The sequence below is a fragment of the Stenella coeruleoalba genome (assembly GCF_951394435.1).
Source record: "Stenella coeruleoalba genome assembly, chromosome: 4".
Taxonomy (NCBI): Eukaryota; Metazoa; Chordata; class Mammalia; order Artiodactyla; family Delphinidae; genus Stenella; species Stenella coeruleoalba.
This window is the reverse complement of record NC_137149.1, coordinates 52,672,550-52,700,042: the sequence shown is the minus strand read 5'-3', so window position 1 is coordinate 52,700,042 and position 27,493 is coordinate 52,672,550. Positions and strand designations below refer to the sequence as shown.

Genomic DNA, 27,493 nt, shown 5'->3' with positions numbered 1-27,493 from the left:
TAGAGCCCTTAAGAAGTTCCTCTAATTTATTGGATGCTTAGGGCTGTCAGAGGGCCCCAGTGGCCAGGCTGAAACTTCCAGTCCCATAAACAGACAATCTCCACACACTGGGCTGTTTCTTCACTTGTCGGGTACTTCCCTCCAGAGTTGCTTCCACCTCTGCTCTCTACTGGTTAACTAGCTACCGCCAGGTGAAGTTTCACTAGGCCAATTACTCACTCGCCAGGAAGTAATCTCTTCTTTTGTTTCCACCCTCAAACGCCTACATTTAAATAGTGCCCCCAGGGGGTGTTATTAGGCTTGGGGAAGTGAAGACAGGAAACTAAATCTACTTAGACCTGTCATGGGAGACCAGAGGCCCTTCTGAGAGGCTGGGTCCAACCCACTGATTGTGCTGCGGGTACTTGGCCACTTAGTAGCTGGGACCAGAGCCTCTGGGAGGTTGTTGAACACCCACATCTGGGAAATGAAGCATTCCCTTGGCTATCCTTTGGGGAACAATAAGGATTAATTATGCTATCAGTAGAGAGGAGAAACTTGCTCAGCCTTTGAGCTACATTAACTCTTTTAGTTCCCAGAGTGGCTTTCTCTAAATCCTTGGCAGGAAATTAAAGAGAGTCTCAAGAATCTGGAGGGCGGGAGGGGCGGGGGATGGGCAGGTGTTATTGCAGAGGGTAAACAGGTTGTGCTCTGATGGCCAGTTTTATGTGGCACGTGGTAAAATGCCTTGTAAGTAGGGCTTAGAAACATCAGTGAACAAGCCCCAAATAAAAAACATGGGATAATCCCAGTTAGAAAGAATCCCCTACTTGGTGGCCTGTGCACTAGACATCTTAAGTTCTCAGTTTTCCCTTCCCTTCCCATTTTTTTTTTTTTTCTGCCAACCCTAGAGAAAAGTGAATTAGTTTGCTCTGTTGTATAAGTTAATTTTGGGCCCACTGGGATTTTGGGTAAGTGTCCTGCCTTCTTAGAAACAGGGCCAGGGGGCTTCCTCAGCCTCAGTGTGTCCAGAGGGACCCCTTACTCAGCCTTCACGTCACAACCAACCAACCCAGCCCTGCCTGCTGGAGGCCAGGGGATCTGAGTCAAAACTCTGGACCCAACACAGGCCCACCTCGCACTCGGCAGGTCCCACGCAACTTGCTGATGACAGTTGCTTGGGTCTTGCCAAGGGAGAAGAATATGTAAATTAGAAGCTGGAGTGAGCACAGTGTGTGTTAAGTCCTGCCAAGCTCCAGTCGTCAGACTGAATCTTGCCTGCCATGCATGGAGCCGGGATGAACAACAAATCGAGTTCCGTCACGCCGGGTCTCTTGGTCGCTCATCCTGTGGCCCTTATTCTCCTGGCTTGAGTTCCTCAGTGTTATGGCCTGAACTTTTGCAGTTTTGTCTTAGCCCGAGTAAGCACACACGGGGCTGAGCAGGTGCCCCAGGGCCTGCTGGTAAGCCTAGACGCAGGGCCCCAGGGAGAAGTGAGAGGATAACTAGGGGAAGAAAAGGTAGACGGCCCATGAAGGCACAGGCAGCCGGAAAGGAGAAGCGCGTACTTGCAAGAGCTCTGCCCTGGGGCCCCAGTGCTGCAGCCCGATGCTGGCTGGCCCACCAGCCCAGGCTTGGTGTGGTTGCCCAGCCCCGCACCAGGTGTGAAGCAAGCGGGAAGGCCACGGAAGAGCCTGAAGCACCCGATCCCTTCTCCCAGAGCTCCTTATTGTATCTCACTCAGAGATGAGCGGGCCAGGACTGTGCCTTAGATAAGCTTACCTTGATTCTGTGCTATTTGCATTTATTGGTATTGTTGAAAGAAACCCCAGGGAGTTTCATTTTGCTCCAGAAACTCCTCGGACCAGTAGCATCTGTCATCTGGGAACTTGTTAGAAATGCAGAATCTCAGGACCCGCCCCAGATCCACTAAATCAGTATCTGTCGTTTAAGATGCTCCCGGGTGATTCCTAGGAACATTAAGGACTAAAAAGCTCTTCCTTAAGCACTGGTGTCAAAACTTGGCTGTACTTTTGGGGAGTTTTAAACTATACTGATGCATGGGCTCCATCCCAAGAGATTCTGACTTGGTAGGAATTGTGGCCTGGGTATCAGGATTTTTAAATGATTCCAAGGTGATTCGTTTAACGGGCAGTAAAAGTTTGAGAACCGCTGCATGAAGCGCCTTCAGATATTTCTCCTAGAGCAGCGCTTCTCAAGTTTTAACGGCACAGGAATCACCAGGGCACCTTGTAAAAATTCGGATTCTCATTCAGAAATCCTAAAGCAAGGGAGATTCTGCAGTTCTAATGAGTTCCCAGGTGATGCCAGTGCTGCTGGTCCAAGGACCTCACTTTGAGAAGCAAGGTTTTAAGACATATGAGAGTGACCGTGGGACAGAAAGGCAGTGAAATAAATGCAGTGAGAGGCCGATTTCTGGATTCAGGCAGCAGGGTAGTGTGGGAGAAAGACCTCAGGATTCAGAGTTGAGCAGGCCAGAGTTCTTCTCTTCCTACAAGCTGTGGAAGCTTGAACAAATTGCGTAATCTTTCTGATCGTCAGTTTCATTCACTGAAAAGTGAAGAAGGCTTATCTAATAGAGCTATGTAAAGATATCAGGGGACCTACTATCCCAGGGTTTCCTGTAGAAGAAAACCAAAAACAAGAAAACAGAACAAATACTAAACACTATATTTCAAGAAAATTTTTTTGAAATTAAAAAAAAAAAGATTTGAAATTATGTGTTGAAAGAGAACAGAAAGAACCTCAGAAGATCAGCACAAAACTACCAACACCAACATCCTGATTTGTCTGCCTAATTTTTCTGTAAATAATTGATAGAGGGGTGCTAAAATCTCTGACTATGATTTTAGATTTGTCTCTTTTTCCCTTTCTCCTCTATCAGTTTTGCTTCATAATTTTAGAAACTCTGTTGTATGTATAAACATTTAGGGCTGTTATATATTCTTGATGATTTCACCTTTTATCATTATGGTAACGTTCCTTTCTTTACTTTGAAATCTAATTTGTCTGATAGTTATACAGCCACTCCAGGTTACTTTTGATTAGCATTAGCATGCTATATCTTTTTTCATCCTTTTAACCTAAACATACCTTCATAATAATGTGGGTTAATTAAAAGGAATATATAGTTAGGTCTTGTTTTTTATCTAATCTGACAATCTCTGCCTTTTAATTGAAATGTTTACATTTAAATCTTACATTTTAATGTGATTATTGATTTGGCTGAATATTTTGCTATTTTCTATTTTCTCCATGTGTATTTTGTATCCTTTTTACTCCTTTTTCTGCCTTCTTCTGAACTGCATGTTTTTATGATTCCACTTTATCTCCTTTGGCTTATTATAATAACTGCTGTTTTATTTTAGTGGTTGCCTTAAGATTTATTATATACATCTTAAACTTATCATAGTATACCTCCCAGTGACAGCCATGCCACTCATGTGGACAACCTTAAACTATGTAACTACATTCTACTCTACTTGCTGTTGTGCTATTGTCATGCATTTTACTTCTATAGAAACCTCATAATTTCTTATTATTTTTGCTTGACACGGTTAATTTTAAAAATAGATTTAAATAATAAGAAAAATGCTTTTATATTTACCTACATAATTATTATTTCCAGTGCTCTCCATTACCTTGTGTCGATCCAGGTTTCCTTCCAATGTCATTTTCCTTCTGCTTGCAGGATTCCCTTTACCATTTTTTTAAAATTAATTTTATGGACGTATACTTGATTTACAATGTTGTGTTAATTTCTGCTGTACAGCAAAGTGACACAATTATACATATATAATATCCTTTTTCATTATGGTTTTTTCTTAATAGATCTTTATTGGAGTATAATTGCTTCACAGTACTGTTCGTTTCTGTTGCACAACAAAGTGCATCAGCCACATGTCCCCATATCCCCTCCCTCTGGAGCCTCCCTCCCACCCTCCCTATCCTACCCCTCTAGGTCATCGCAAAGCACTGAGCCGATCTCCCTGTGCTATGCTGCTGCTTCCCACCAGCCAACTATTTTTACATTCGGTACTGTATATATGTTGATGCTACTCTCACTTCGCCCAGCTTCCCCCTCCCACTCCATGTCCTCAAGTCTATTCTCTATGTCTAAGTCTTTATTCCTGCCCTGTAACTAGGTTCATCAGTACCATTTTTGTTTTTTTGGATTCCATATATATGCGTTAGCATACGGTATTTGTTTTGCTCTTTCTGACTTACTTCACTATGTATGACAGACTCTAGGTCCATCCACCTCACTACAAATAACTCAATTTCATTTCTTTTTATGGCTGAGTAATATTCTATTGCATACATGTGCCACGTCTTCTTTATGCATTCATCTGTCAATGGACACTTAGGTTGCTTCCATGTCCTAGCTATTGTAAATAGTGCTGCAATGAACGTTGTGGTACATGCCTCTTTTTGAATTATGGTTTTCTCAGTGTATATGCCCAGTAGTGGGATTGCTGGGTCATATGGTAATTCTATTTTTAGTTTTTTAAGAAACCTCCAAACTGTTCTCCATAGTGGCTGTATCAATTTACATTCCCACCAACAGTGCAAGAGGGTTCCCATTTCTCCACACTCTCTCCAGCAGTTGTTGTTTGTAGATTTTCTGATGATGCCCATTCCACAATTTGTATTCCTTTTATTTCTTTTTCTTCTCTGATTGCTGTGGTTAAGACTTCCAAAACTATGTTGAATAAGAGTGGCAAGAGTGGACATCCTTGTCTTGTTCCTGGTCTTAGTGGAAATGCTTTCAGTTTTTCACCATTGAGTATGACGTTTGCTGTGGGTTTGTCATATATGGCCTTTATTATGTTGAAGTAGGTTCCCTTTAGGCCCATTTCCTGGAGACTTTTTATCATAAATGGGTGTTGAATTTTGTCAAAAGTTTTTCTGCATCTATTGAGATGATCATATGGTCTTTATTCCTTAACTTGTTAATGTGGTTTATCACATTGATTGATTTGTGTATATTGAAGAATCCTTGTATCCCTGGGATAAATCCCACTTGATCATGGTGTTTGATCCTTTTAATGTGCTGTTAGATCCTGTTTGCTAGTATTTTGTTCAGGATTTTTGCATCTATGTTCATCAGTGATATTGGCCTATAATTTTCTTTTTTGGTGTTATCTTTTTCTGGTTTTGATATCAGGGTGATGGTGACTTCGTAGAATGAATTTGGGAGTGTTTTTCCCTCTGCAATGTTTTGGAAGAGTTTGAGAAGGATTGGTGTTAGCTCTTCTCTAAATGTTTGATAGAATTTGCCTTTGAAGCCATCTGGTCCTGGACTCTTGTTTGTTGGAAGATTTTTAATTACAGTTTCAATTTCATTATTTGTGATAGGTCTGTTTATATTTTCTAATTCTTCCTGGTTCAGTCTTGGAAAATTGTACTTTTCCAACTGTACTTGTCCATTTCTTCGTGGTTGTCCATTTTATAGGCATATAGTTGTTTGTAGTAGTCTCTTATAATCCTTTGTATTTCTGCAGTGTCAGTTGTGATTTCTCCTTTTCCATTTCTAATTTTATTGGTTTGTGTCCTCTCCCTTCTTTTCTTGATGAGTCTGACTAAGGGTTTATCAATTTTGTTTATCTTCTCAAAAAAGAGCTTTAGTTTTACTGACCTTTGCTATTGTTTTCTTCATTTTCATTTCATTTATTTCTGCTCTGATCTTTATGATTTCTTTCCTTCTACTGACTTTGGGTTTTCTTTGTTATTCTTTCTCTGGTTGTTTTATGTGTAGGGTTAGATTGTTTATTTGAGATTTTTCTGGTTTCTTAAGGTGAGATTGAATTGCTATAAACTTCCCTCTTAGAACTGCTATTGCTGCATCCCATAGGTTTTGGGTTGTCATGTTTTTATTGTCATCTGTTTCTATGTATTTTTAAATTTCTTCTTCGATTTCTCCAGTGATCTCTTGGTTATTTCGTAGTGCACTGTTTAGCCTCCTTGTATTTGTGTTTTTTACAGTTTTTTTCCTGTAATTGATTTCCAATCTCTTGGCATTGTAGTCAGAAAAGATGCTGGATACGATTTCAATTTTCTTAAATTTTCTGAGGCTTGATTTGTGACCCAAGATATGATCTATTCTGGAGAATGTTCCATGTGCACTTGAGAAGAAAGTGTATTCTGCCACTTTTGGGTGGAATGGTCTATAAATATCAATTAATTCTATTGTGTCATTTAAAGCTTGTGTTTCCTTATTTATTTTCTGTTTGGATGATCTGTCCATTGGTGTAAGTAGGGTGTTAAAGTCCCCTGCTATTATTGTGTTACTGCCAATTTCTCCTTTCATGGTTGTTAGCATTTGCCTTATGTATTGAGGTGCTCCTATGTTGGGTGCATAAACATTTATAATTGTTATATCTTCTTGGATTTATCCTTTGATCATTATGTAGTGTCCCTCCTTATCTCTTGTAACAGTCTTTATTTTAAAGTCTATTTTATCTGATACGAGTATTGCTACTCCAGCTTTCTTTTGGTTTCCATTTGCATGGAATATGTTTTTCCATCCCTTCACTTTCAGTCTGTATGTGTCCCTAGGTCTGAAGTGGGTGTCTTGTAGACAGCATATATATGGGTCTTGTTTTTGTATCCATTCAGCCAGTCTGTGTCTTTTGGTTGGGGCCTTTAATCCATTTACCTTCAAGGTTATTATTGATATGTTCCTATTACCATTTTCTTAATTGTTTTGGGATTGTTTCTGTGGGTCTTTTTCTTCTCTTTTGTTTCCCACCTAGAGAAGTTTCTTCAGCATTTGTTGTAAAGCTGGTTTGGTGGTGCTGAATTCTCTTACCTTTCATTTGTCTGAAAAGCTTTTGACTTCTCCATCAAATCTGAATGAGATCCTTGCTGGGTAGAGTAATCTTGGTTACAGGTTTTTCTCTTTCATCATTTTAAGTATATCTTGCCACTCCCTTCTGGCCTGCAGAGTTTCCACTGAAAAATCAGCTGATAACCTTATGGGGATTCCTTTGTATGTTATTTTTTGTTTTGCCCTTGCTGCTTTTAATATTTTTTCTTTGAATTTAATTTTTGTTAGTTTGATTAATATGTGTCTTATTGTGTTTTTCCTAGGGTTTATCCTGTATGGGACTCTCTGTGCTTCCTGGACTTGGACTATTTCCTTTCCCATGTTAGGGAAGTTTTTGACTATAATCTCTTCAAATATTTTCTCAGTCCCTTTCTTTTTCTCTTCTTCTTTGGGGACCCCTATAATTTGAATGTTGATGCGTTTAGTGTTGTCCCAGAGGTCTCTGAGATTATCTTCAATTCTTTTCATTCTTTTTTCTTTATTCTGCTCCTCAGCTGTTATTTCCACCATTTTGTCTTCAAGCTCACTTATTCATTCCTCTGCCTCAGTTATTCTGTTATTGAGTCCTTCTAGTGTATTTTTCATTTCAGTTATTGTGTTGTTCATCTCTCTGTTTGTTCTTTAGTTCTTCTAGATCTTTGTTATACTTTTCTTGTATTTTCTCAATCCATGCCTCCATTCTACTTCCGAGATTGTGGATCATGTATACTATCATTACTCTGAATTCTTTTTCAGGTAGATTGCCTATTTCCTCTTCATTTATGTGGTCTTGTAGGTTTTTACCTTGCTACTTCATCTGTGACATATTTTTCTGCCATCTCATATGTATATATATATTTTTTGCGGTACGCGGGCCTCTCACTGTTGTGGCCCCTCCTGTTGCAGAGCACAGGCTCCGGACACGCAGGCTCAATGGCCATGGCTCACGGGCCTAGCCGCTCCGCGGCACGTGGGATCTTCCTGGACCAGGGCACGAACCCGTGTCCCCTGCATTGGCAGGCGGACTCTCAACCACTGAGCCACCAGGGAAGCCCACCATTTTTTTCTTTTTTTAATGAGCGGGACTGTGTTCCTGTCTTACTGGTTGTTTGGCCTGAGGCTTCCTTCACTGGAGTTTGTAAGCTATTGGGTAGAGCTCGGTCTTGGTGCTGAGATGAGGAACTTTGTGAGACCTCACTCCGATGAATATTCCCTGGGGTCTGTGGTTCTCTGTTAGTCCAGTGGTTCGGACTTGGAGCTCCACCACAGGAGCTTCGGCCCGACCCCCAGCTCATGAATCAAGATCACGCAAGCCATGTGGGGTGGCAAAAAAAAAAAAGAAAAAGAGAACAATAACAAAGTAAAAAATAAAATTAGACTAGGAAACTAACAGATATGTTAGAAAGAATATAAAAATAAAAATACAGATGAATCAACAACAGGAAGGTACATCAATACCACATTAGTAAGAAAGAGGAGGGAAAAGAAGGAAAGAGTGGGGGGAAGGCCTTGGCTGTGGAGGGCAGGGCCTAAGCAAAGGTGAGCTTTGGATGGTGGGTGGGGCCTATGTTTAGGACCCACAGGGCTGGAAAAGGCTGTGGGGGCTGTGGGGGGGTGGGGCTTAGGCTCAAGGAACAGAAGGGGCCCAGGTGTACCCCCCACCACTTGTATCAGTGGGAGGGGTACCTCACCTGGAAGCCCAGCAGGCTTCCTGGGCTCAACTGGGCAGGGCACATGCCCTCCTCTCCTCTCCTGCTCCTCTGGTCTGGGAGGTCCCCTCCCACCTGCCTGTGCTGACCTCCCCCGCCTCCCTCCTATGCCCCCAGGACCCACGTGGCCTGGATGGGGCTTTGGGGGTGGGTACTGGCTTGGGAGCTCAGCAGGCTTCCTGGCCCGAGTGGGCCAGATGATTGCCCTCCACTCCTCTCCCGCTCTTCCCGGAGAGTCCCTCCTGCCTGCCTTTCATGACGTCTCCAGCCTCAGGGGCGCTGATCCTGTCTGGCTTCACTTTTCCTCCCCCCTCTGTCCCCCTATGTCCTACTGGTTCACTTTGGGGTTCCTCCTGTCTCCTTGGGCATCAGAGTTCCCCACCAGCAGCCGGCAGGTGGCCTAGTTGTGGGGAGATACTAACTCCACGTCTTCCCACACCACCATCTTGACTCCGCCTCCTACCATTTCTTTTAAGGCATGTCTGCTGGTGATAAATTCTTTCAGCTTTTGAATGTGTGAAAAAATTATCTTTATTTCCCATTCATTCTTTTTTTTTAACAGTTTTTTTTTAAGTGTTAAGATATTTTTTTAATTTTAATTTTTTTTTGGCTGCATTGGGTCTTCGTTGCTGTGCGAGGGTTTTCTCTAGCTGCTGTGAGCGGGGGCTACTCTTTGTTACGGTGTGTGGGCTTCTCATTGTGGTGGCTTTTCCTGTTGTGGAGCATGGGCTCTAGGGACATGGGCTTCAATAGTTCTGATGTGTGTGGGCTCAGTAGTTGTGGTGCACCAGCTTAGTTTCTCTGCGGCATGTGGGATCTTCCTGCACCAAGGATTGAACCCGTGTACCCTGCATTGGCAGGTGGATTCTCAAACAGTGTGCCACCAGGGAAGTCCCTCCCCATTCATTCTTGAAAGATAATTTTACTGGGTAAAAAATTCTAGATTGACAATATTTTTTCTTTCAGTACTTTAAAGATATTACTCTACTGTCTTCTAGGTGGCATGTTTCTGGCAAGTAACATGCTGTCATCCTTAACCTCATTTCTCTGCATAGAATGGGGGTTCTTCAGCTGCTTTTAAGATTTTCTCTTTATCACTGCTTTTAACCAAATTTATGATTTGTCTTGTTGCAGTTTGTTTATGTTTCTTGTGCTTGGGGTTTGTTGATCTTCTTGCACATGAGGTTATTTTTCATCAAATTTAGAAAATTTTATATCTTTATTTTTGCAAATATCACCCTCTCTACCCCCCACCTTAGGGATTCTAATTACAAGTATATTAGGCCGTCTGAAGCTGACATATATCTCATTTATCTTTTCATTTTTTTTCCAGTCTTTTTTTTCTCTTTGTATTTCATTTTGAATACTTTCTATTGCAATTTCTTCATGTTTCACTAATCTTTTCTTCTGAAATGTCTAATTTTACGTTAAAACATACAGCTATTTTTCATCTCACTGTATTTTTGTTTTTCTCCAGAAGATTGATTTGGAACTTTTAAATATTTTCCATGTCTCTACTTAACATGGTTAGTTTTTCCTTTAGCTTTTTGAACATATGGGACAGTTATAAAAAACTGTTTTAATGTCCTTGTTCACACATTCTATCATCTGTGTCTTTTCAATCAGTTTTGATTTACTGGTTTCTTGCCTCTTATGAAGTGAATTTTCCTACTTCTTTGCATGCCTGGTAATTTTTAAATTAAATGCCAAATATTGTAAATTTTACCTTGTTGAGTGCTGGGTATATTTGTATTCCTACAGATATTCTTGAGCTCTCTTTTGGGTTAGGGTTAAGTTACTTGGAAACCATTTGATCTTCAGTTTTGCCGTTAAGGTTTGTTAGGTGGGACCAGAGCGCCATTGGTTTGAGGATTAATATTCTCCACTAATGAGGCAAAACGCTTTTGAATACTCTGCCTAATGCCCCATGAATTATGAGGTTTTCCACTTTGGCTGGTGGGAACAGGCACCATCCTGGCCCTGTGTGAGCTCAAGGGATTGTTCTAATACTTTTGGGTAGTTTTCTTTTTTCTTGGCCTTGGGTAGTTTCCTCACATGCATGCTCTGAGGAAAGCTCCCAGCTGGATAGTTGAAAAGGATTTTTTTGCAGATCCTTAGTTTCACTTCTCTGTGCATCACTCTCCTCTCCAGTACTCTGTCCTGCAAACTCCTGTTGCCTTGGCCTCCTTGGCCTCCTAGTTCCATTTCTTCAACTCAGGGAGACCATCAAATTCTTGCTGGGTTTCCCCTTCCTGTGTTGCATCATGGGACCTTTCTATAGGCAGTAAGTTGGGGCAATGTAAGGTTCACCGTCCTTAGTGTTTGATGTCCCACATGTCTTGAGACCTGTTGTTTTAGTTTGTTTTTTAGTTGCTTTAGGGAGAGAGTAAATATGATTGCAATTATTTCATTAACTGGCTGCTATAACAAAATACCATAGACTGGGAGGCTTAAACAACAGAAATTTATTTCTCACAGTTCTAGAGTCTGGAAAGTCCAAGATCAAGTTTCTAGCAAGGTAGATTTCATTCTAAGGCCTCTTTCCTTGGCTTGTGGTGGCTAATATATCTTGGTGTGCCCACAGGACCTTTTCTTCCTTGTGCTGGAGAGAGGGGTCTGGTCTCTTCCTCCTCTTATAAAGACACTAATCCCATCAGGAGGCTCCACCCTCATGACCTCATCTAAACCTAATTACCTCCCACAGGTCCTACCTCCTAATACCATCCCATTCTGTGTTAGGGCTTCAACATATGAATTTGGGGGCAACACAAACACTCAGTCAATAACAACCACCTAGGACAGAAGTGGAAGTTTCCCCAAACTGTGTTTTGGGGAAGACTAAATCTGCAAGATGTTAATAGTTTGTGTACATACAATGTTGAAAACCCAAGGGCTAAGTAGTTAATCAGGTTGTATATTGCAAGAGTTCTGAGAGTCTCTAATGGCAGTGTAAATCTCCAAAAGGAAGATATTGTACTACACATTTCCCAAATGTACTGATCATGAAATCCTAAAAATGGCAGAGATTTTGACGGGCCCTACTATTCAGGACTTGTTATTTTTGGTGTAACTATGTACATATTAATTCTATACCTCTTGAGGAAAAGAACAGTTTCCTTTCTTCTTTGTAAGTAAAGTGTCATGTGAAATGTTTTATATGCATTATCTCATTTAATTTTCAGAGTAATCAGTCCTATTTTGTTCTAATTAGCATTTTATAGATGAAGAAATTAAGGCTTATAAAGTTTAGGTAATTTTACCAAGGTCACATAGCTAGCAAATGGTGGAGCTGGGCTTCAAGTTTATGTCTAATAGAGCATAAAAAATATGGAGGGCTTCCTGGTGGCACAGTGGTTAAGAATCCACCTGTCAATGCTGGGGACATGGGTTCGAGCCCTGGTCCGGGAAGATCCCACATGCTGCAGAGCAACTAAGCCCATGCGCCACAACCACTGAGCCTGCGCTCTAGAGCCCATAAGCCACAACTGCTGAGCCCACGTGACACAACTACTGAAGCCTGCGCGCCTAGAGCCTGTGCTCCGGAACAAGAGAAGCCACTGCAATGAGAAGCCTGTGTACCACAATGAAGAGTAGCCCCCGCTCGTCACAACTAGAGAAAGCCTGAGCGCAGCAACGAAGACCCAATGCAGCCATAAATAAATAAATAAATAAATTTATTAAAAAAAGAAAGGGATATTGTGAAAATATTTGTTTTCAAGAGCTGTGACCATTCCCTCTATCTTCAGCACAGGAGTTACTAATATGCATGGTTCCCTACAAAGCACAGTAGGAACCCTCCCTCTCCCTTCCAACAATCTCCCTCACATAGAATGGGTATCTGGTGGTCCCTTAGAGTAAAGAGGGTCCTAAGGTTAATGCTGGGAGGTGTCCTCACACAGTCATTGATTATATTGGTAAGAGAAGTCCTGAAGGTCAGGAAGGGTGTTGTTCCTACTCTCTGGATGAGGCCACTGACCTTGTCCTAGGGCTGAAGTCCTGGATTGGCCTTCTGTCCAGGGGAGTTCTTGTCCCTCATACGGTGTCCCCTTACAACATTTGTGAACTTGGCCACCAGCCTGGGAATGTCAGAGCCCTGTCAGTGTTGGGGTCCTAGAGGGCTGTCCGCAGATCTAGATCTTTCTTCCCATACATTTATTCTGGTCTTTCCATTTTCTTTAGGTTCTCACACATGAGATGTTTAATTATTCAGCCACTTTTCTCCTACAATAAGGGGAGGAAGCCCATCAACACAAAAAATAGTATGCCCTTCTTTGAGGGTAAGGCACACAGTCCTTTGAAAGGTGAGAGAGTTTCTTCCTATACAGTCTTAACATTGACATTCTCATCCTTTCATTCCTTCATTCATTTTTTCTCTCTCTCTCACATACACACATTGTCTCTCCATGAGTCAATCCATCGCTCGTTCAATGGGTGCAAATTAAATTGTAATTAGAGACAATTTGTTGCTTTCTATTTCATGAAAATTTGCAGTGATTCCATTTATAAAGGAAGGATCCTTTTGTCTGAGTAATTAAAATAATCTCTCCCCAAGCCATGAATAAGTTGAAACATGAATAGGCAAAAGCCCAAAGAGGGAGAGGAGAACCAAATTCACTGGATGGGGAAAAAAATAGCTAAGTCACCAAACTAGTGCAGTGCTGGCGCAGAGACAACCACAACTCCTGCTGACTGAAGAAGCAGCTGACTATAATTAGACCATACCAACCCCAGGCTCCCTCAGGGAGCAGCTGCTCCACCACAGAAAACGGTCTGGAGCACAGCAATCATCTCTGAGAGGATTCCATTTATTCCTCTCTCCATCAGAATTCTAAGCTTCCCAGTCATCAGTTACTTACCTAAACTTTCCTCCCTTATTCTGACCTAATTCCCACCCATCCTTCATTCCTCTCCCTAGTAAATTCCTCCCCCTTTGTCTCTTAAAATTCCTAATTCCCAATGTGAAATCAATGAACCCTTGTATTTTTCAACCCTTTCTCTGAAGACTGTATTCACCTCTTAACGAAAAGTGGCTGTATCCTGGGGACATGGTTTCTATGCAGCCCTCTCAAATGGATTATTTCTTTTCTCTCAGACCCAAAGTGCTTCAGCATCAGCCTTACTCCTCAATGCCAGTTGGAGTTTTATCCCCCCTTCCCTCTTACAAATCCCTTCTGCTCCTTTGAGGCTCACAGCATCCAACTGTACCACTCTTCTTCCTCCATGTTATAGTCACTAATTAGTAGCCTCTGGGTCTTTCTTCCTCATTCTCAGTAAAACTAACTTGCAATTCAATTTTCTTCTTATCTCTATCCCTGTCATCCTTCTTGCTGATTTCAACATGTAGGCTGATGATTGATTCATCCAATACTACAGACTCCTGGTTTCTTGACTTCCTCATATTTTCAATGATGTGTTTCTTCTACCCTACCATAGCTATCCACCATGCCTTAGATCTCGGCATCAACAAAAATGGCATAATCTCCAAAATTTCAAATGCAAATATCTCATCCTGGCTACAAATATTATTCTTCCAAGCTACTTGCTAAAGTACCCTTTCTTCAAAAGTGCTTTCACTTTTTTGTTGTGACCTTTAATCCAACCATTCTCTTTATTCATATAAGAGAATGAAAGCCCTCAATCACCAACCCCTCCTTATCCCTCATTTCTTCTTTTCTAGTTTATATTCCATGACCCATTGTTAATAGTTTTTTCCTTCAAACCCTTAACTTCCTTGCCCTTCTTTTTTTGGCCATGCCTTGCAGCATGCAGGATCTTATTTCTCCGACCAGGGATTAAACCAGTGCCCCTCTGCATTGGGAGGGTGGAGTCTTAATCACTGGACCGCCAAAGAAGTGGCCTCTTTGCCCTACTGAATGAAGTTTGGAGGCCCAATAAACAGCACCCTTCCTCCTGCCTGAGTTCTGAGTACTTGAGAGGTAAAATGAAAATCTAGGTAAATAAAAGCAGATGAAGATGATGTATCTTCTTTCCTACTGATAAAGTTAATCTCGGGAATGTGACTTAATTTTGCAGCAAGGACAGGCTTTTCAAAAGTGTGTCTTGGGCTTATGCACTCAGGGATGACCTGAACAACTGCAGCCACCCCCTCACCCCACTTTCTCCCCATACCACGGGATCCAGACTTCTAAAGCTAGGGCATAGAGGAACACTACAGAACATACGTTTGCTCTGGGCTGCTAGACCCTAAAAGAAAGGTAAGAGAAAGGGGCTGGCTTTATTTACATGCCCACTCATTGATCCCAACCTCAACAATAATATAATTCACTCCTCTCTATGGGAGGAGAGAGTGAGAAGCATTACACCAGTGAACTCCCTCCACATGGAGAGAAACATTACGACTTGGCAATGCATTTCCCCCAACACGTCTCTTCCTCCGTTACACTTGCCTTATAAAAGCCCAGCTTTTTGGGGTCTTTTCCCTGTCACCACCAGAGCAAAAGAAGGTTGTCTTCAAAATACTTTCACAAATTTTATCCTATTTGAATATTATAAAAACCACATGAGAGGAACTCGACAGGTAGAATCACCTATTTTTTAGGGAAGAGAATTGAAGCAATGCGTATTTATTGTCATAGGTTACAGTCGATATGGTAAACACAATTTATCTGAGAGGAGGTAGGTTAGTTTCCTGCTGTTGCTGTAATAAATTACCACATATTTAGTGGCTTAAAATAACACAAATTGATTATGTTACAGTTCTAAGATCAGAAGTCTGAAAATCAAGGTGTCAGCAGGGCCAAGTTCCTCCCAGAAGCCCTAGGTGAGACTCCATTTCCTTGCCTTACGCATTCCTGCATTCCTTGGCTCATGGTCCCTTCCTCCATTTTCAAAACCAATAGCATAGGGCTTCCCTGGTGGCACAGTGGTTAAGAATCCGCCTACCAATGCAGGGGACACGGGTTCGTGTCTGGGAAGATCCCACATGCCGCAGAGCAACAAAGCCCGTGCGCCACAACAAATGAGCCTGTGCTCTAGAGCCTGTGCTCTAGAGCCCACGAGCCACAACTACTGGGCCTGCGTGTCAAACTACTGAAGCCCGCGCGCCTAGAGCCCGAGCTCCACAACAAGAGAAGCCACGCAGTAAGAAGCCTGTGCACCGCAACGAAAGAGTAGCCCCTGCTTGTCACAACTAGAGAGAGCCCTCGCACAGCAATGAAGATCCAACACAGCCAAAAATAAATAAATTTATATATATAAAAAAGGAAAGAATTAAAAAACAAACAAAAAAAACACAATAGCATAGCATCTTCAAACCCTTCTCTGACTCTGATACTCCTGCCTGCCTCCCTCTTTTCCTTATAAGGACCCTTGTCATTACATTGAATCCACCTGATAATCCAGGATAATAGCCCCATCTCAAATCCCTTATATTAATCACACAAACAACATGCCTTTTTGTCATGTAAGGTAACACATTCACAGGATTCAGGGATTGGGACATGAAAATCTTTGGGGAGACATTATTCTTCCTATCGTAAGAGGGATAGCACCATTACTTCAAAAAAAGAGGTGTTAGTATTCTAGTTCCAGAAGAAGTAATGTCTCTTACCACATTTATTACTGAAAAAGCAAACACACAAATACGTATAAACATGAGCACCCAGAATAGTACCTCGTTCAGAGTAAGCATTTAGTGTTTGTTGAATAAATACATGCATACCACATATCTAAGAAAAAAGTTTCAAGGGTAAAGAATAGTTGAAGTAATATAAAATAATCACCTAATTAACATAACAAAGACATTAATACCTGAAGCCAATTGTTTAATTAAATGATCTGAAGAAGTGATTTGGATCATCAGCAAAATAAAACTTAACAAAATTATCTTCACTTTGTACCAGTATGTCTCCCCACCTCATTCTGAATCTGTCTCATTCCTTCCACCGTTTAATCCCTAAACTGGCCAAACTAGTAAATGGACATATATTTTAAATATTTGTTGCACTTATTCAAGAAAGGAGTACATTTAATTTAAAATTAGGTGAGCTGCAGCACTTCTATATTCTACTGCAGGTTCCAGTCAGTGAATAAAGGAAGAAAAAGAAATAAAAGGCATATAGATTTGAAAAAAATGTAGAAGTGTCTTTATTTATAGATGACACATTGTATATGTAGAAAATCCTAGGGCAGCTACAAAAAGGGATACTAGAAGTAGTAAGTTTAGCAAGATCTCAGGATACAAGGTCAATATAAAATAAGCAACTGTATTTCTGTATATTAACAAACCATTGGAAATTGAAATTAAAAATACCATTTACAATATCATAGAAAGTGAAATAATTAGGGATAATTTTAACAAAATATGTGGAAGAACTCTACATGGAGAGCTACAAAATATTGCTGAGTGAAACTAAACAAAACCTAAAGAAAATGAAGAGATAGTCCATGTTCATGGATTGGTAGATTCAATATTGTTAAGATAACAATTGTTCCCAAACCTATTTATAGATTTAATGCTATCTCAATAAAAATAAAAATTGTAGCAGCTTTTTTTTTTTGGTACAAATGGAAAAGCTGATTCTAAGAATTATTTAGAAATGCAAATAACTTAAAACAGTCAAAATAGTTTTGACATAGGTGAGCAAAATTAGAGTACTTATACTACTTGATTTCAAGATTTACTCTAAAGCTACAAAAATCAAGACAGTGTGATATTGGAATAAGTATAGACATGAATCCATGGAGCAGAATAAAGAGTCCAGAAGTAAACCCATAGACATATGATCTATTGATTTTATACAGAAGTGCTGACATAAAAGGATAGTTTTTTAGCAAATGGTGCTGGAACAATTGTACATCCATATGCCAAATGTGACTCTCAACCCTTAAGTGGTACCATACACAAAAATTAACTAAAAAAAAAAAAAAAAGAATCAAAGGCCTAAATATAAGAGCTAAAACTATAAAATTTCTAGAAACAAACATAGGAAAAAAATTTTGTAACCGTGAGTTATAAAAAGATTTATTAGATAAGAGGCAAAAAGTATGAACTATAAAAAAATGGATAAACTGATTCAACAAAATTAAAACTTTTGCTCTTTAAAAGACAGTTAAAAATTAAAAGACGAGCCAGAGGCTGAGAGAAAATTTTACAAACCAGAAGTGTAACCAGAATAAAGAATTCTTAAAACTTCAGGTAACTGACTAAAAATGGGCAAAAGATTTAGACACGTCATAAAAGGATATATATAAATGGCAAATGGACATAAAAAGATGCTCAACATCATAAGTAACTAGGGAAATGCAAATTAAAACCACCTATTAGAATGACTAACATGATAACACCAAGTATTGGTGAGGATCTGGAGCAACTGGAACTCTTATAAATTGCTAGTGGGAATATAAACTGGTAGAACCACTTCAGAAAAGAGTTTGGAGGTTTCTTAGAAAGTTAAATTTATGCTTACATATGACTCAGCAATTCTACTCCTAGGTATTTACCCTAAAGAAATGAAGATATTCTACATGAAGGCCTGCACACATATGTTTATAGTAGCTGTATCCATAATACACGAAAACATGAGAACAACATGGATGGCCGTTAACAATGATGGGCAAACAAACTGTATGAAATACTACTAAGTCATAAAAAGGAATGGAAAACTAATCACACAACATGGATGAATCTCAGAACATCATGCTGAGCAAAAGAAGTCAGACACAAAAGAGTACATATGTATGATTCCATTTACATGAAACTCCAGAAAAGACCAATGTAATATTTAGGAACAGAGCAGATCAATGGTAGTTTGGAAAGAATGTGCATATGGAAGAGCAAATGGGAAGGAGCATAAAGAGAATTGCTTCAGGTGATGGAAATGTTCTGCACCTTGACTGTGGTGGTGGTGATGTGGATTTATACATTTGTCTAACTTTATAGAACTGTGTAATTTAAATGAATACAGTTTATTGTACATAAATTATATCTTAATAAAGTTGACTTAAATGAAATAACTTGAGTGAGTTGAAGCGTGTACATTTTTTTCTCTCAAAATATTCCTACTTTTTGGACTTCCACAGGCAACTCCACAAATCAATTTAGTAGGTAAAATAGCTGAGTGACACTGAACAAGTGGAGATATTACTCTGAACTGAGCAATTTTCCTCATCAGTAAAATGAGTCAATTAGATGACTTCATTTGTTCATTCAATAAGCACTGACTAAAGCTCACTATGGGCAAGAAATATGCCAGGTTCTAGAGATATAAAGCTGAAAAAGAAACCATTTTTGCCCTTTAGGAATCTGTCTAGTGGAAGACAAAGACAAGCTAACGTATCATTAGGATACTGCTTACGTATATTTAGGGTATGAGGAGAATTCATAAGAGAAGCGATCTTCCCTGATGATGCAACACCTGAGCTGGGTTTTGAGGTACAAGTAAGAGTTAGGTAGAGAGGGAAGAGAAGGCATTCCAAGCAGAGGGTGCTGTATGGGCAAAGGGCCAAAGGAGAGAGAGACATACCATGTGTTTAAGGTACTGCAGGTTGCTTAGTACATCTGGAACACAGATTTCATCCTTGTGTCTTGACTGAAAAAAAGTTTTAGAAGATTCTGCTAGTTTAACCAGTGTGTAGATAGGGGTCCTGTACCAAAGATGATATCCATGTTGTAGAGGATCACCTAAAAGGTAAAATAACTATACCTTCAGTTAGGATCCTTTCTATTGCAAAGAGAATCTTTTGGCTCATGTAACAAAACAGTCCAGGGGTAGACTGATGGAGTGTGACCTGGGAATTAACAAGGTCAACAGAGCAGCTTCTCGCTTTTTGCATTCCTAGGCTGCAGCAGCTCCAGACCCTATATCCTCTCTTGTTCATATCCAGCTTCCCTGAAAGATTAAACCAAAGCCTCATAATCAAGTTTCATTGATTTTGCACAGTCTTAGGTTTTGCACGGATCCTGAACCAATCCTTGTGGCCAGAGAGATGGTACATAATGATGGCTTGGCCAGGACCCAGAGGTCCTGGAGGTGGGAGTCAGCCTCATCTGAAGCACATGGAGGAGGGGTAGATCTCCAAATAAAAATTAGAGCCTTTGCAGCAGAAGGGAGACTATAGATACTTAGGAGGAATTATATTTTAAGAAAGACATAATTGTTGAACAGATTCCAACAATTTTTAGAACAAGTCCGGGGGTACAAACACACATGGACAAATTTCTTCTTTCATCTTCCATTCCTAGGACTAGTCAATGAAAATTGACTTCAGAACAAAGTGATGTGAGACTCAATACATACACAAAAAACTATCACTCAATATTCTAAGCACCATATTAGTAAATGAGCAGTTTTATGAGAACAAAGAGAAGGGTGTAATTAATTCTAATTTATAGGCTCCAGGGTATCTTACAGCAGAGGAGAGTTTTTTAGTGGGGCCTTGAAAAATGGAGGTCCTTCTGGCAGAGATAAAGTACAAGGCCATAGCTGGTTGAGGATGAGCACGTAATTTGGTGAGGATGAAGCACAGGATAACAGATCAGTGTGAGAGAACAGGAATGGAAAGATCAAGCTGCGGTGAATTTCCCCCACTCTGCTACAGAGCCTGGACTTTATCCTTTAAGCAATGTGGTATCGTTTAATTTTTAAGCATGTAAGTGACACAATCGAACCTGTATTTAGAGAGCTGCAAGAACAGATTAGATACTTCCTGAGACAAGGAAGAAGATAAGTATAGGGGAATAAAGCTAAGTTGTGAAGTGGAAGCCTGAGGGAGTTCAAGCCTAATGGTCTCTATTTTCTCTATGAAATAGGCAGAGAGAGTACATGCAGAGTGTAAGTGGGTGCTATGCATTTAAGATACACTGAAAATTTCAATTAGCCAGAAGGCTGCATTACCAAAACACTCTGATCTAAAAGATTGTTCAATAAACTCTTCCACGATATAAGATCATACATATTACATACATACATAGTGAGTGAACTGAAATCCAGAAGAGCCAAATGCCATTCGTCTATTAGGCTATTTCACCACCAGTAAGAATGCCACAGGCAGAATAATGATGTAATTATCACTGGTCATTCAGATCACTGTGATCAATGGCAGAGCCTATGTGAGGGGCTGCCAGGGGTTGGTAGGAGATGGCGTGGGAGAATACTGGAGGGAGGAGGTCAAGAGAAGTAGTGTGAGTGTAGCTAGAGATGGAGTGGGCAAGGCAGCCTGACTGCCCTCAGTGCAGTAATTTAACAAGCAGCCAAGAGCAGCATATGGCTGAGAGGGGCTTGTGACAGCAGCGAAATGTGTGGCAGCCTCCTAGGCTTGGCTTTGGGGTTCAGATTCAGAATGACTGGCTAGAGCCACCTGTTCCAAATGAAAGGATCTGCTATGCCATGGTCCATTCATTTTCTTATAGATATAGAAGAAGTCTCAAATGATCAAAGTCATACAAATGCTAATGAAGTTGGGCATTCTTCACATATTATCTTCTACCACTTGATCTTAAAATGTCATATTTAAAATTAATTACTGGGACCTCCCTGGTGGCACAGTGGTTACGAATCCACCTGCCATTGCAGGGGACATGGGTTCGAGCCCTGGTCCAGGAAGATCCCACGTGCTGCAGAGCAACTAAACCTGGGCACCACAACTACTGAGCCTGCACTCTAGAGCCCGCGAGCCACAACTACTGAAGCCTGAGTACCTAGAGCCCGTGCTACGCAACAGGAGAAGCCACCGCAATGAGAAGCCCGTGCACCGCAACGAAGACCAGCCCCGGCTCACCGCAACTAGAGAAAGCCTGCGCTCAGCCACGAAGACCAAACACAGCCATAAAATAAATAAATAAAACAAAACAAAATTAATTACTGACAACCTCTTATATTTGCTTGGTGCTTTGTAGTTAAAAAAAAAAATCACTTTCAAATGTATTTTCTCATTTGGTCTTACTCAATCCTGTAAGGTAAACAGAGCAAATACAAAACTTTCATGCTGCCTGTCGTCTCCCCCGCATACCCCACCCAAATTACAGATAAGAGAGAATAGATTATCTGGGGACTTCAAGCTAGGACAAGAACTCCTCCAGTTTAATGTTTCTCCCACTAGATTACTACATTGCTACTTTTAAAAAAGCTTATGAATATTCTCCTAAAGAAAAAAGCCAAAGGTGGGTGTATCTGTACACATTTGACCTTAATCATTTAAAACTCTCTCTCTTCCTAACAGTCATGGGTATATGCTTATCCCTGTGATGAATGTGCATTTGTATACACAGAATGGCAAAGCGTATGATTGTAATTGTATCGCCTTCAAAAGCAATAACATGGAGTTTATTAAGAATCAATCACTGAATAAATGATTATTTAGTCCTCAATAAGTCAACAAGTACCTGATGAATAAAAGCATTTACGTAGATTTCCAAATTAATAACTAGTAGTTATATAAAATTCCACCACACTTGCAGTCCTGTGCTAAACCTCATACATTTCCTAAAAATATACTCTCTAAATAAAAGACTCCAGAACTAGATTTTGATAAAACTTAATACGATTCTAAGCATTCAGTAAGACTATCAATCCATTGATTCAGAATTTTATTGAAGTGATCAGCATCTTGAATTTGAGTATAGAATTGAAAGACAATGATTTTTGGACTTTTTCCCCCATATTCTATCATTCTGCATTATAGAAATGTTAGGTCTCTAAGAAGTAATATAAAATAAGACCCTCTACTTACAATAAGGACCAAAATAAGACTGATGCCTTGCATAATGTCTTCAGTTCTAGAATGAATGTATAATACCTACTTCTGGTCTCGCTAAGCTGCTCTGCCCTAGAAGTAAATCTCATTAAACCAAACTTCAGTAAAAGTGCATATGGGATTCCCCTGGTGGCGCAGTGGTTGAGAGTCCGCCTGCCGATGCAGGGGACACGGGTTCGTGCCCCGGTCCCGGAAGATCCCACATGCCACGGAGCGGCTGGGCCCGTGAGCCATGGCCGCTGAGCCTGCGCGTCCGGAGCCTGTGCTCCGCAACGGGAGAGGCCACAACAGTGAGAGGCCCGCGTACCGCAAAAAAAAAAAGTGCATATGGTTTTGATTTTTCATTCCCTTCATTGAGTCCTTGGGTGTCCTCTTTGTAAACTTCCACAGTAATGGAATCTGGCAACAGATCTCAGCAGTGTCAAGTCTTCTAACTAAGAGATGGAAGGTTGAGACATTTAAAGGGATCATTCTATTTTCTTTTTTCAGAAAGTGATGAATAAAACTGTCAGGTGGAGACAACTGTATTTGACCTTCCCCAATAGAGAGAGAAATAAAATGGAGAGGGATCTAGATCTCTGATGAGAGAAAAGTTGTTAAAAACACCAAAGTACATTTGAATTCCTACTTAAAAGCATTATCTTTTTCAAGTCTTCCCACATCCTACCCCACCCCTGGCTTTGAGTGAAATGCAATTTATAAGACAAAATGATTCATTATCTAGAGATAAATTTACAAACTGACATAAGAGAACTGTCCCAGAGGCTACATTACCTATTCAAGTTTATTACAGTAGCTTTAGTTCTTATTGCATATATTGTTACATGCCTTTTACAAGCCAGGGTGATCTATGCTATGTATGCTCAATTTAGCAGAAGTTATATCTACTGCTTCTCTCTTGAAAAGCAGCAGCATGCAGTGCAATACGTGGTGTGCAGAGTTATTGTTTCAAAAAGTGAAAAACTACTTAGGTTTAACTGAGGAGGAACATGATCTTTATTGGCTTATATGCAAAGTTCAATTTTGGTTTTATGCAGAGTTTGCATAGTTCATGATTACTTTCTAATGAAAAACTAGATGTGTTGTCAGTGACCTTGAAGAAGATCAGGTGACAGTAGCAAACAGAAAAATTTGAAGAAGAGGCATAACTTTTAAAGTAGAAAGGTCAGCAAGAACTGCCTGAAACAAAAAACAAAAGGAATGATTAATATCGGCATTCTGATCAGCAAAGTGAAGCCTATGAAATAAACACAGAAACACCTTTACAATGTAATTCTGATATCAACACACCTGAGTTCTTCAGATTGGTCCCAAATCTCTGTACTGAAGCTACAACCTTCTTTCTCTTTTCTGAACATCTTAATGTTAGAACATGTGCAAAATACTCAAATGTGCAGTAGAAAATAATCTGGACTTTAGTCTTGAGCCTTCTTCAAATATACAAGGTAGCATGAGTTTATAAGAGGTCTAACATTTCAACTTGCTTCTATAAATAAACGTACATTATGAATCCTAGTCCCGTTATACTAAGGAGTAACCGACTTTAGGAAATCACTTTAAGATGGAACTAATGTTTACTCAGTTGCAAGATGCATAAACATCCTCTTCCCTTTAAATAAAGAATGTAGGCAGCTATTTTAAGGATAAAATGTACATTTCTATGAGAGATAACAAATAGAGTAATATTGTAAGCCACTATTTGATTGAACCATGCTTCAGGTGTAAGATATACTACTGAAAAGAAACGAGCTTTAAATAATTAACTCACAACTAAAAATAAACAAAAAGCCCATGTTTCTTTACTATATCATCCAAACACATGCTCTTTAATTCTTTCAACTAGTTTGTCTTTGTTCTATGAGCATATGAACAATTATAAGAAAATGCAACATAAGCCCCAATAGTTTCTATTAAAACTACTAGGTATCTTGTTTCCTGTAATGGTTATAGTGGTTTCCCATAATAATCTTGTTTATGACTTCTTCACAAGAACATTGTTTTCAAGTAATTAAGGAATTCTGAATACTTAATATTACTTAGCTCAAAACTTATGGGTTTTACCCAAGTTAAAAAATTAGTCTGCGAGTAATGTGTGTCCTATGCATCTGATACTAAAGTGCCCGAGCCTGGCAATCTCTCAGGAACTATTTCCATCCCATCTGAGTGAAACTTATCCTTACTTCAGCTGCAGCCAGTGATGTCACCTCCATCAGGTTCACTGCTCGGAAAGCAAACACAGCAGCTGCCAGGACTGGAAAAGAATGCACACTATTTCAACTGCTGGTCTGGTCTACTCATCAGCCAGGCAATTTACTGCTATGCCCACAACCCACGATGAGGGCTCAGAATTAGTGCTTCACAACTGTATCCTGCATTCTGAGTTAAGGCCTTGTGATGAATGGAAATCGTCTCCTCTGGAGAACAGTGGCTTGATGGTGCAGTTTGGGGAAAAAGGGAAATTTTAGTGGTTTTAAAAAAGCCATTTTATAAATTGTTTCATACCTATAACTTCAATTGTAACAATTTTTAAATGGCATGAAGATCTAATGACTATCTTATAAATAAAGATTTATTTTGATGCAGGTGTTTCTTACTGATGCAATGGAGAGGCTTCTGAGAAGTTATATGCAGACTGAATTTTTAAATATATCAGATGATGTTTCATATGTATCAAGGAGGTATCCTGATAAAAATGTGGCAATAAATTCTTTCCTTAAAAATATTTTTATACTATTTTGTTATATTTATATTTTTACGCTCAGCATTGACTTTCTTAGAGTGTCATAAATGGATACGTCTGTGGGGCGGGCTACTGTGGGATTGATCCTGACATTTACATTAATATTGGCCACAGAAAAAGAAGTTGAAACTTTGAAAAGAAAATAAACCAAACCATTATAGAACATCTTGAAGGTCAATAATATATACTGACTAGAAAACATTTGGATTTTTGTTCCCATTAATCATCTGCATATGAACAGAGAGTAATGCTGACATGAGTTATGTCTTATTACATAATCTACCATAAAACTTTGTGAAAGTGAATGAGTCATCATGAACAATGGAAGGACCATGTAATAGGTTCAGGCAACTCTGATAAGGAAACGGTACTGCCTGGAGGTGACTCTTGACTTCTCCCCATTTTTTTCATCACCAGTAGTAGTAGTACATTCCCTACCCAACAAGTCCTTAAAGTTTAGAAAATGAATGGTAAGGAATCTTTAAAATTATTTGGAAGACTTGTTCCTAAGTATATTGCATAGATAATGCAAATTTTTTTAAAAAATATATTTTTACTATGGAAGTAATAATAATGATAATAGCAGTTAATTCTAATACCAAAAATGAGTTAAGTACTATTGTTAGCCCCATTTTACTAATGTAGAAACTGAGGCACTGTGAGTTTGGATGACATATTCAGAGTCACACAGGTAGAAAATAGTAGAGTGACTACTCAACTCTGGCCCTAGAGCTCAAGCATTTAACCACTATGTGATGACATTTTTGAGATTGAAGGTAAGCAGTAATGACTCATCCCTGATATAGAAATCTGTGTGCTTTCCTAAGAATCACCTTCTCTTTTGTCTCTCAGAATAGTTTTCCCCTGGCAGAAACCATAATGGAAAAGAATATAAAAAAGACTGTATATACATGTATAATTGAGTCACTTTGCTGTACAGAAGAAATTAACCCAACATTGTAAATAACTATACTTCAATTTAAAAAAAAAAAAAGAATGGTTTTCCAGAGATGGCCTGAAGGATGATGCATGGTGGTCCTGGGCTCTGGACCACCTGATAGGGGTCATGCCTATGGAGTAGAAGTCAGGATACAGGTCTCTTAATTTCCCCAGATAGAGGCCGAGTGACTGGGAAGCACAGGCATTTTTTGAGGGGACAACAGATTTTGGACAGTTTGTCAAAAAAAGCATTAGAACTAGTTAGGAAAATTCTGGGAGAAAAATACATGGTAGTGGTAAAACAAAATTTAAAAAGTCATCAGCTGGGATTATTTAATATGTAACAAGGGATATAAGAGACCTGGGGCAAAGAATTTACCCTTTAATTGAAATGGAGAAAACTTAAGTACCTAAAGTCCCTCAGCTTCCATTTTTACAAGAATATCAAAGAAAACCATTTCTGTGGACCAACAACTTCTTTATAGTTTTCTAATATCTGGAATCATATTTGAAAATGGAGACATTTTAGGAGCTAAGGGTTGTGGTCACTATTTCCTTTTTTGAGTATAATTTAACGGAGTTGGTGAAAGCTTGACAGGATGGTCAAATTTTCCGCTGTAGCAGGAAAGAGTTTTACATGGTGGGAAATATATAGTTTTTCCAAAGGCAGATAAGAGGGGGAATAAAAGAGTAGTTACTAATTGACTTCAGCATCCAAAATGCTTATGTGCTCACAACCTTTATTTATCTTGGTGTCACATCACAGAAGTTCCTTTCCGTCTGCTTCATGATTGCTTTGCCCAGTACTTCCTCACAGCAGGTTTATTTGCCAAGGAAAACAGGTCTATACTTTGGGATATTTTCTTTTTTAATTAAAAAAAATTTTTTTTTTTTTTGGCTGTGTTGGTTCTTCATTGCTGAACGTGGGCTTTCTCTAGTTGCAGCGAGCGGGGGCTACTCTTTGTTGCAGTGCGCAGGCTTCTCATTGTGGTGGCTTCTCTTGTTGCGGAGCATGGGCTCTAGGCACGCTGGCTTCAGTAGTTGTGGCTCGCGGCCTCTAGAGTGCAGGCTCAGTAGTTGTGGCCCACGGGCTTAGTTGCTCCACAGCACATGGGATCTTCCCAGACCAGGGCTCGAACCCGTGTTCCCTGCATTGGCAGGTGGATTCTTAACCACTGCGCCACCAGGGGAGTCCTGGGATATTTTCAACTGAAGTCATGCTTCATATGAAATATAGAAAATCAAATATTTACTTTTGGTCTTTTAAACTTTTCTCATTACTTTAATTTTAAGCAACTCTATCATGAACATTAAGACACCTATGCTTTAAACTGTTCTTCAAAAGGCCCTAATTATTCACAATTGAAACCAGTAATATTTACTAAAATATTTCGAAAGACTACATAAGCTCACTTGAGCAAAAAAGGTGGTCACAAAATATTCAGCCCCGAAAATGTATAAAATAATCAAAACTAATTTATATACACATCTACATGCAATTACCTACCCTATGGCTCTTTATCTGAATTCCATGGTAGGAATTCCCATTAGTCTAATTCCATTTCTAGATGTTCTACAATTCTT

General features: G+C 39.7%; 1 protein-coding gene across 7 annotated transcripts in view; it reads right to left on the bottom strand.

The window, feature by feature from the left end:
* TBC1D19 (TBC1 domain family member 19) overlaps positions 1-27,493 on the bottom strand; it is a 199,872-nt gene that overhangs the window by 20,309 nt on the left and 152,070 nt on the right. For 5 of the 7 annotated variants that reach the window (XM_079919380.1, XM_079919382.1, XM_079919385.1 and 2 more), the window contains 2 exons: positions 24,411-24,481; positions 22,895-23,409 (listed from right to left, as the gene is read on the bottom strand). The exons of 1 other annotated variant lie outside the window; for it this stretch is intronic. In XM_079919380.1, coding sequence (XP_079775506.1) covers positions 23,335-23,409; positions 24,411-24,481 — 146 coding nt within the window. In that variant the 3' untranslated portion in view covers positions 22,895-23,334. Of the gene's footprint in view, positions 1-22,894; positions 23,410-24,410; positions 24,482-24,821; positions 27,130-27,493 lie in introns of those variants that run through there. One more of the 7 variants, XM_079919383.1, reaches the window with a different exon arrangement.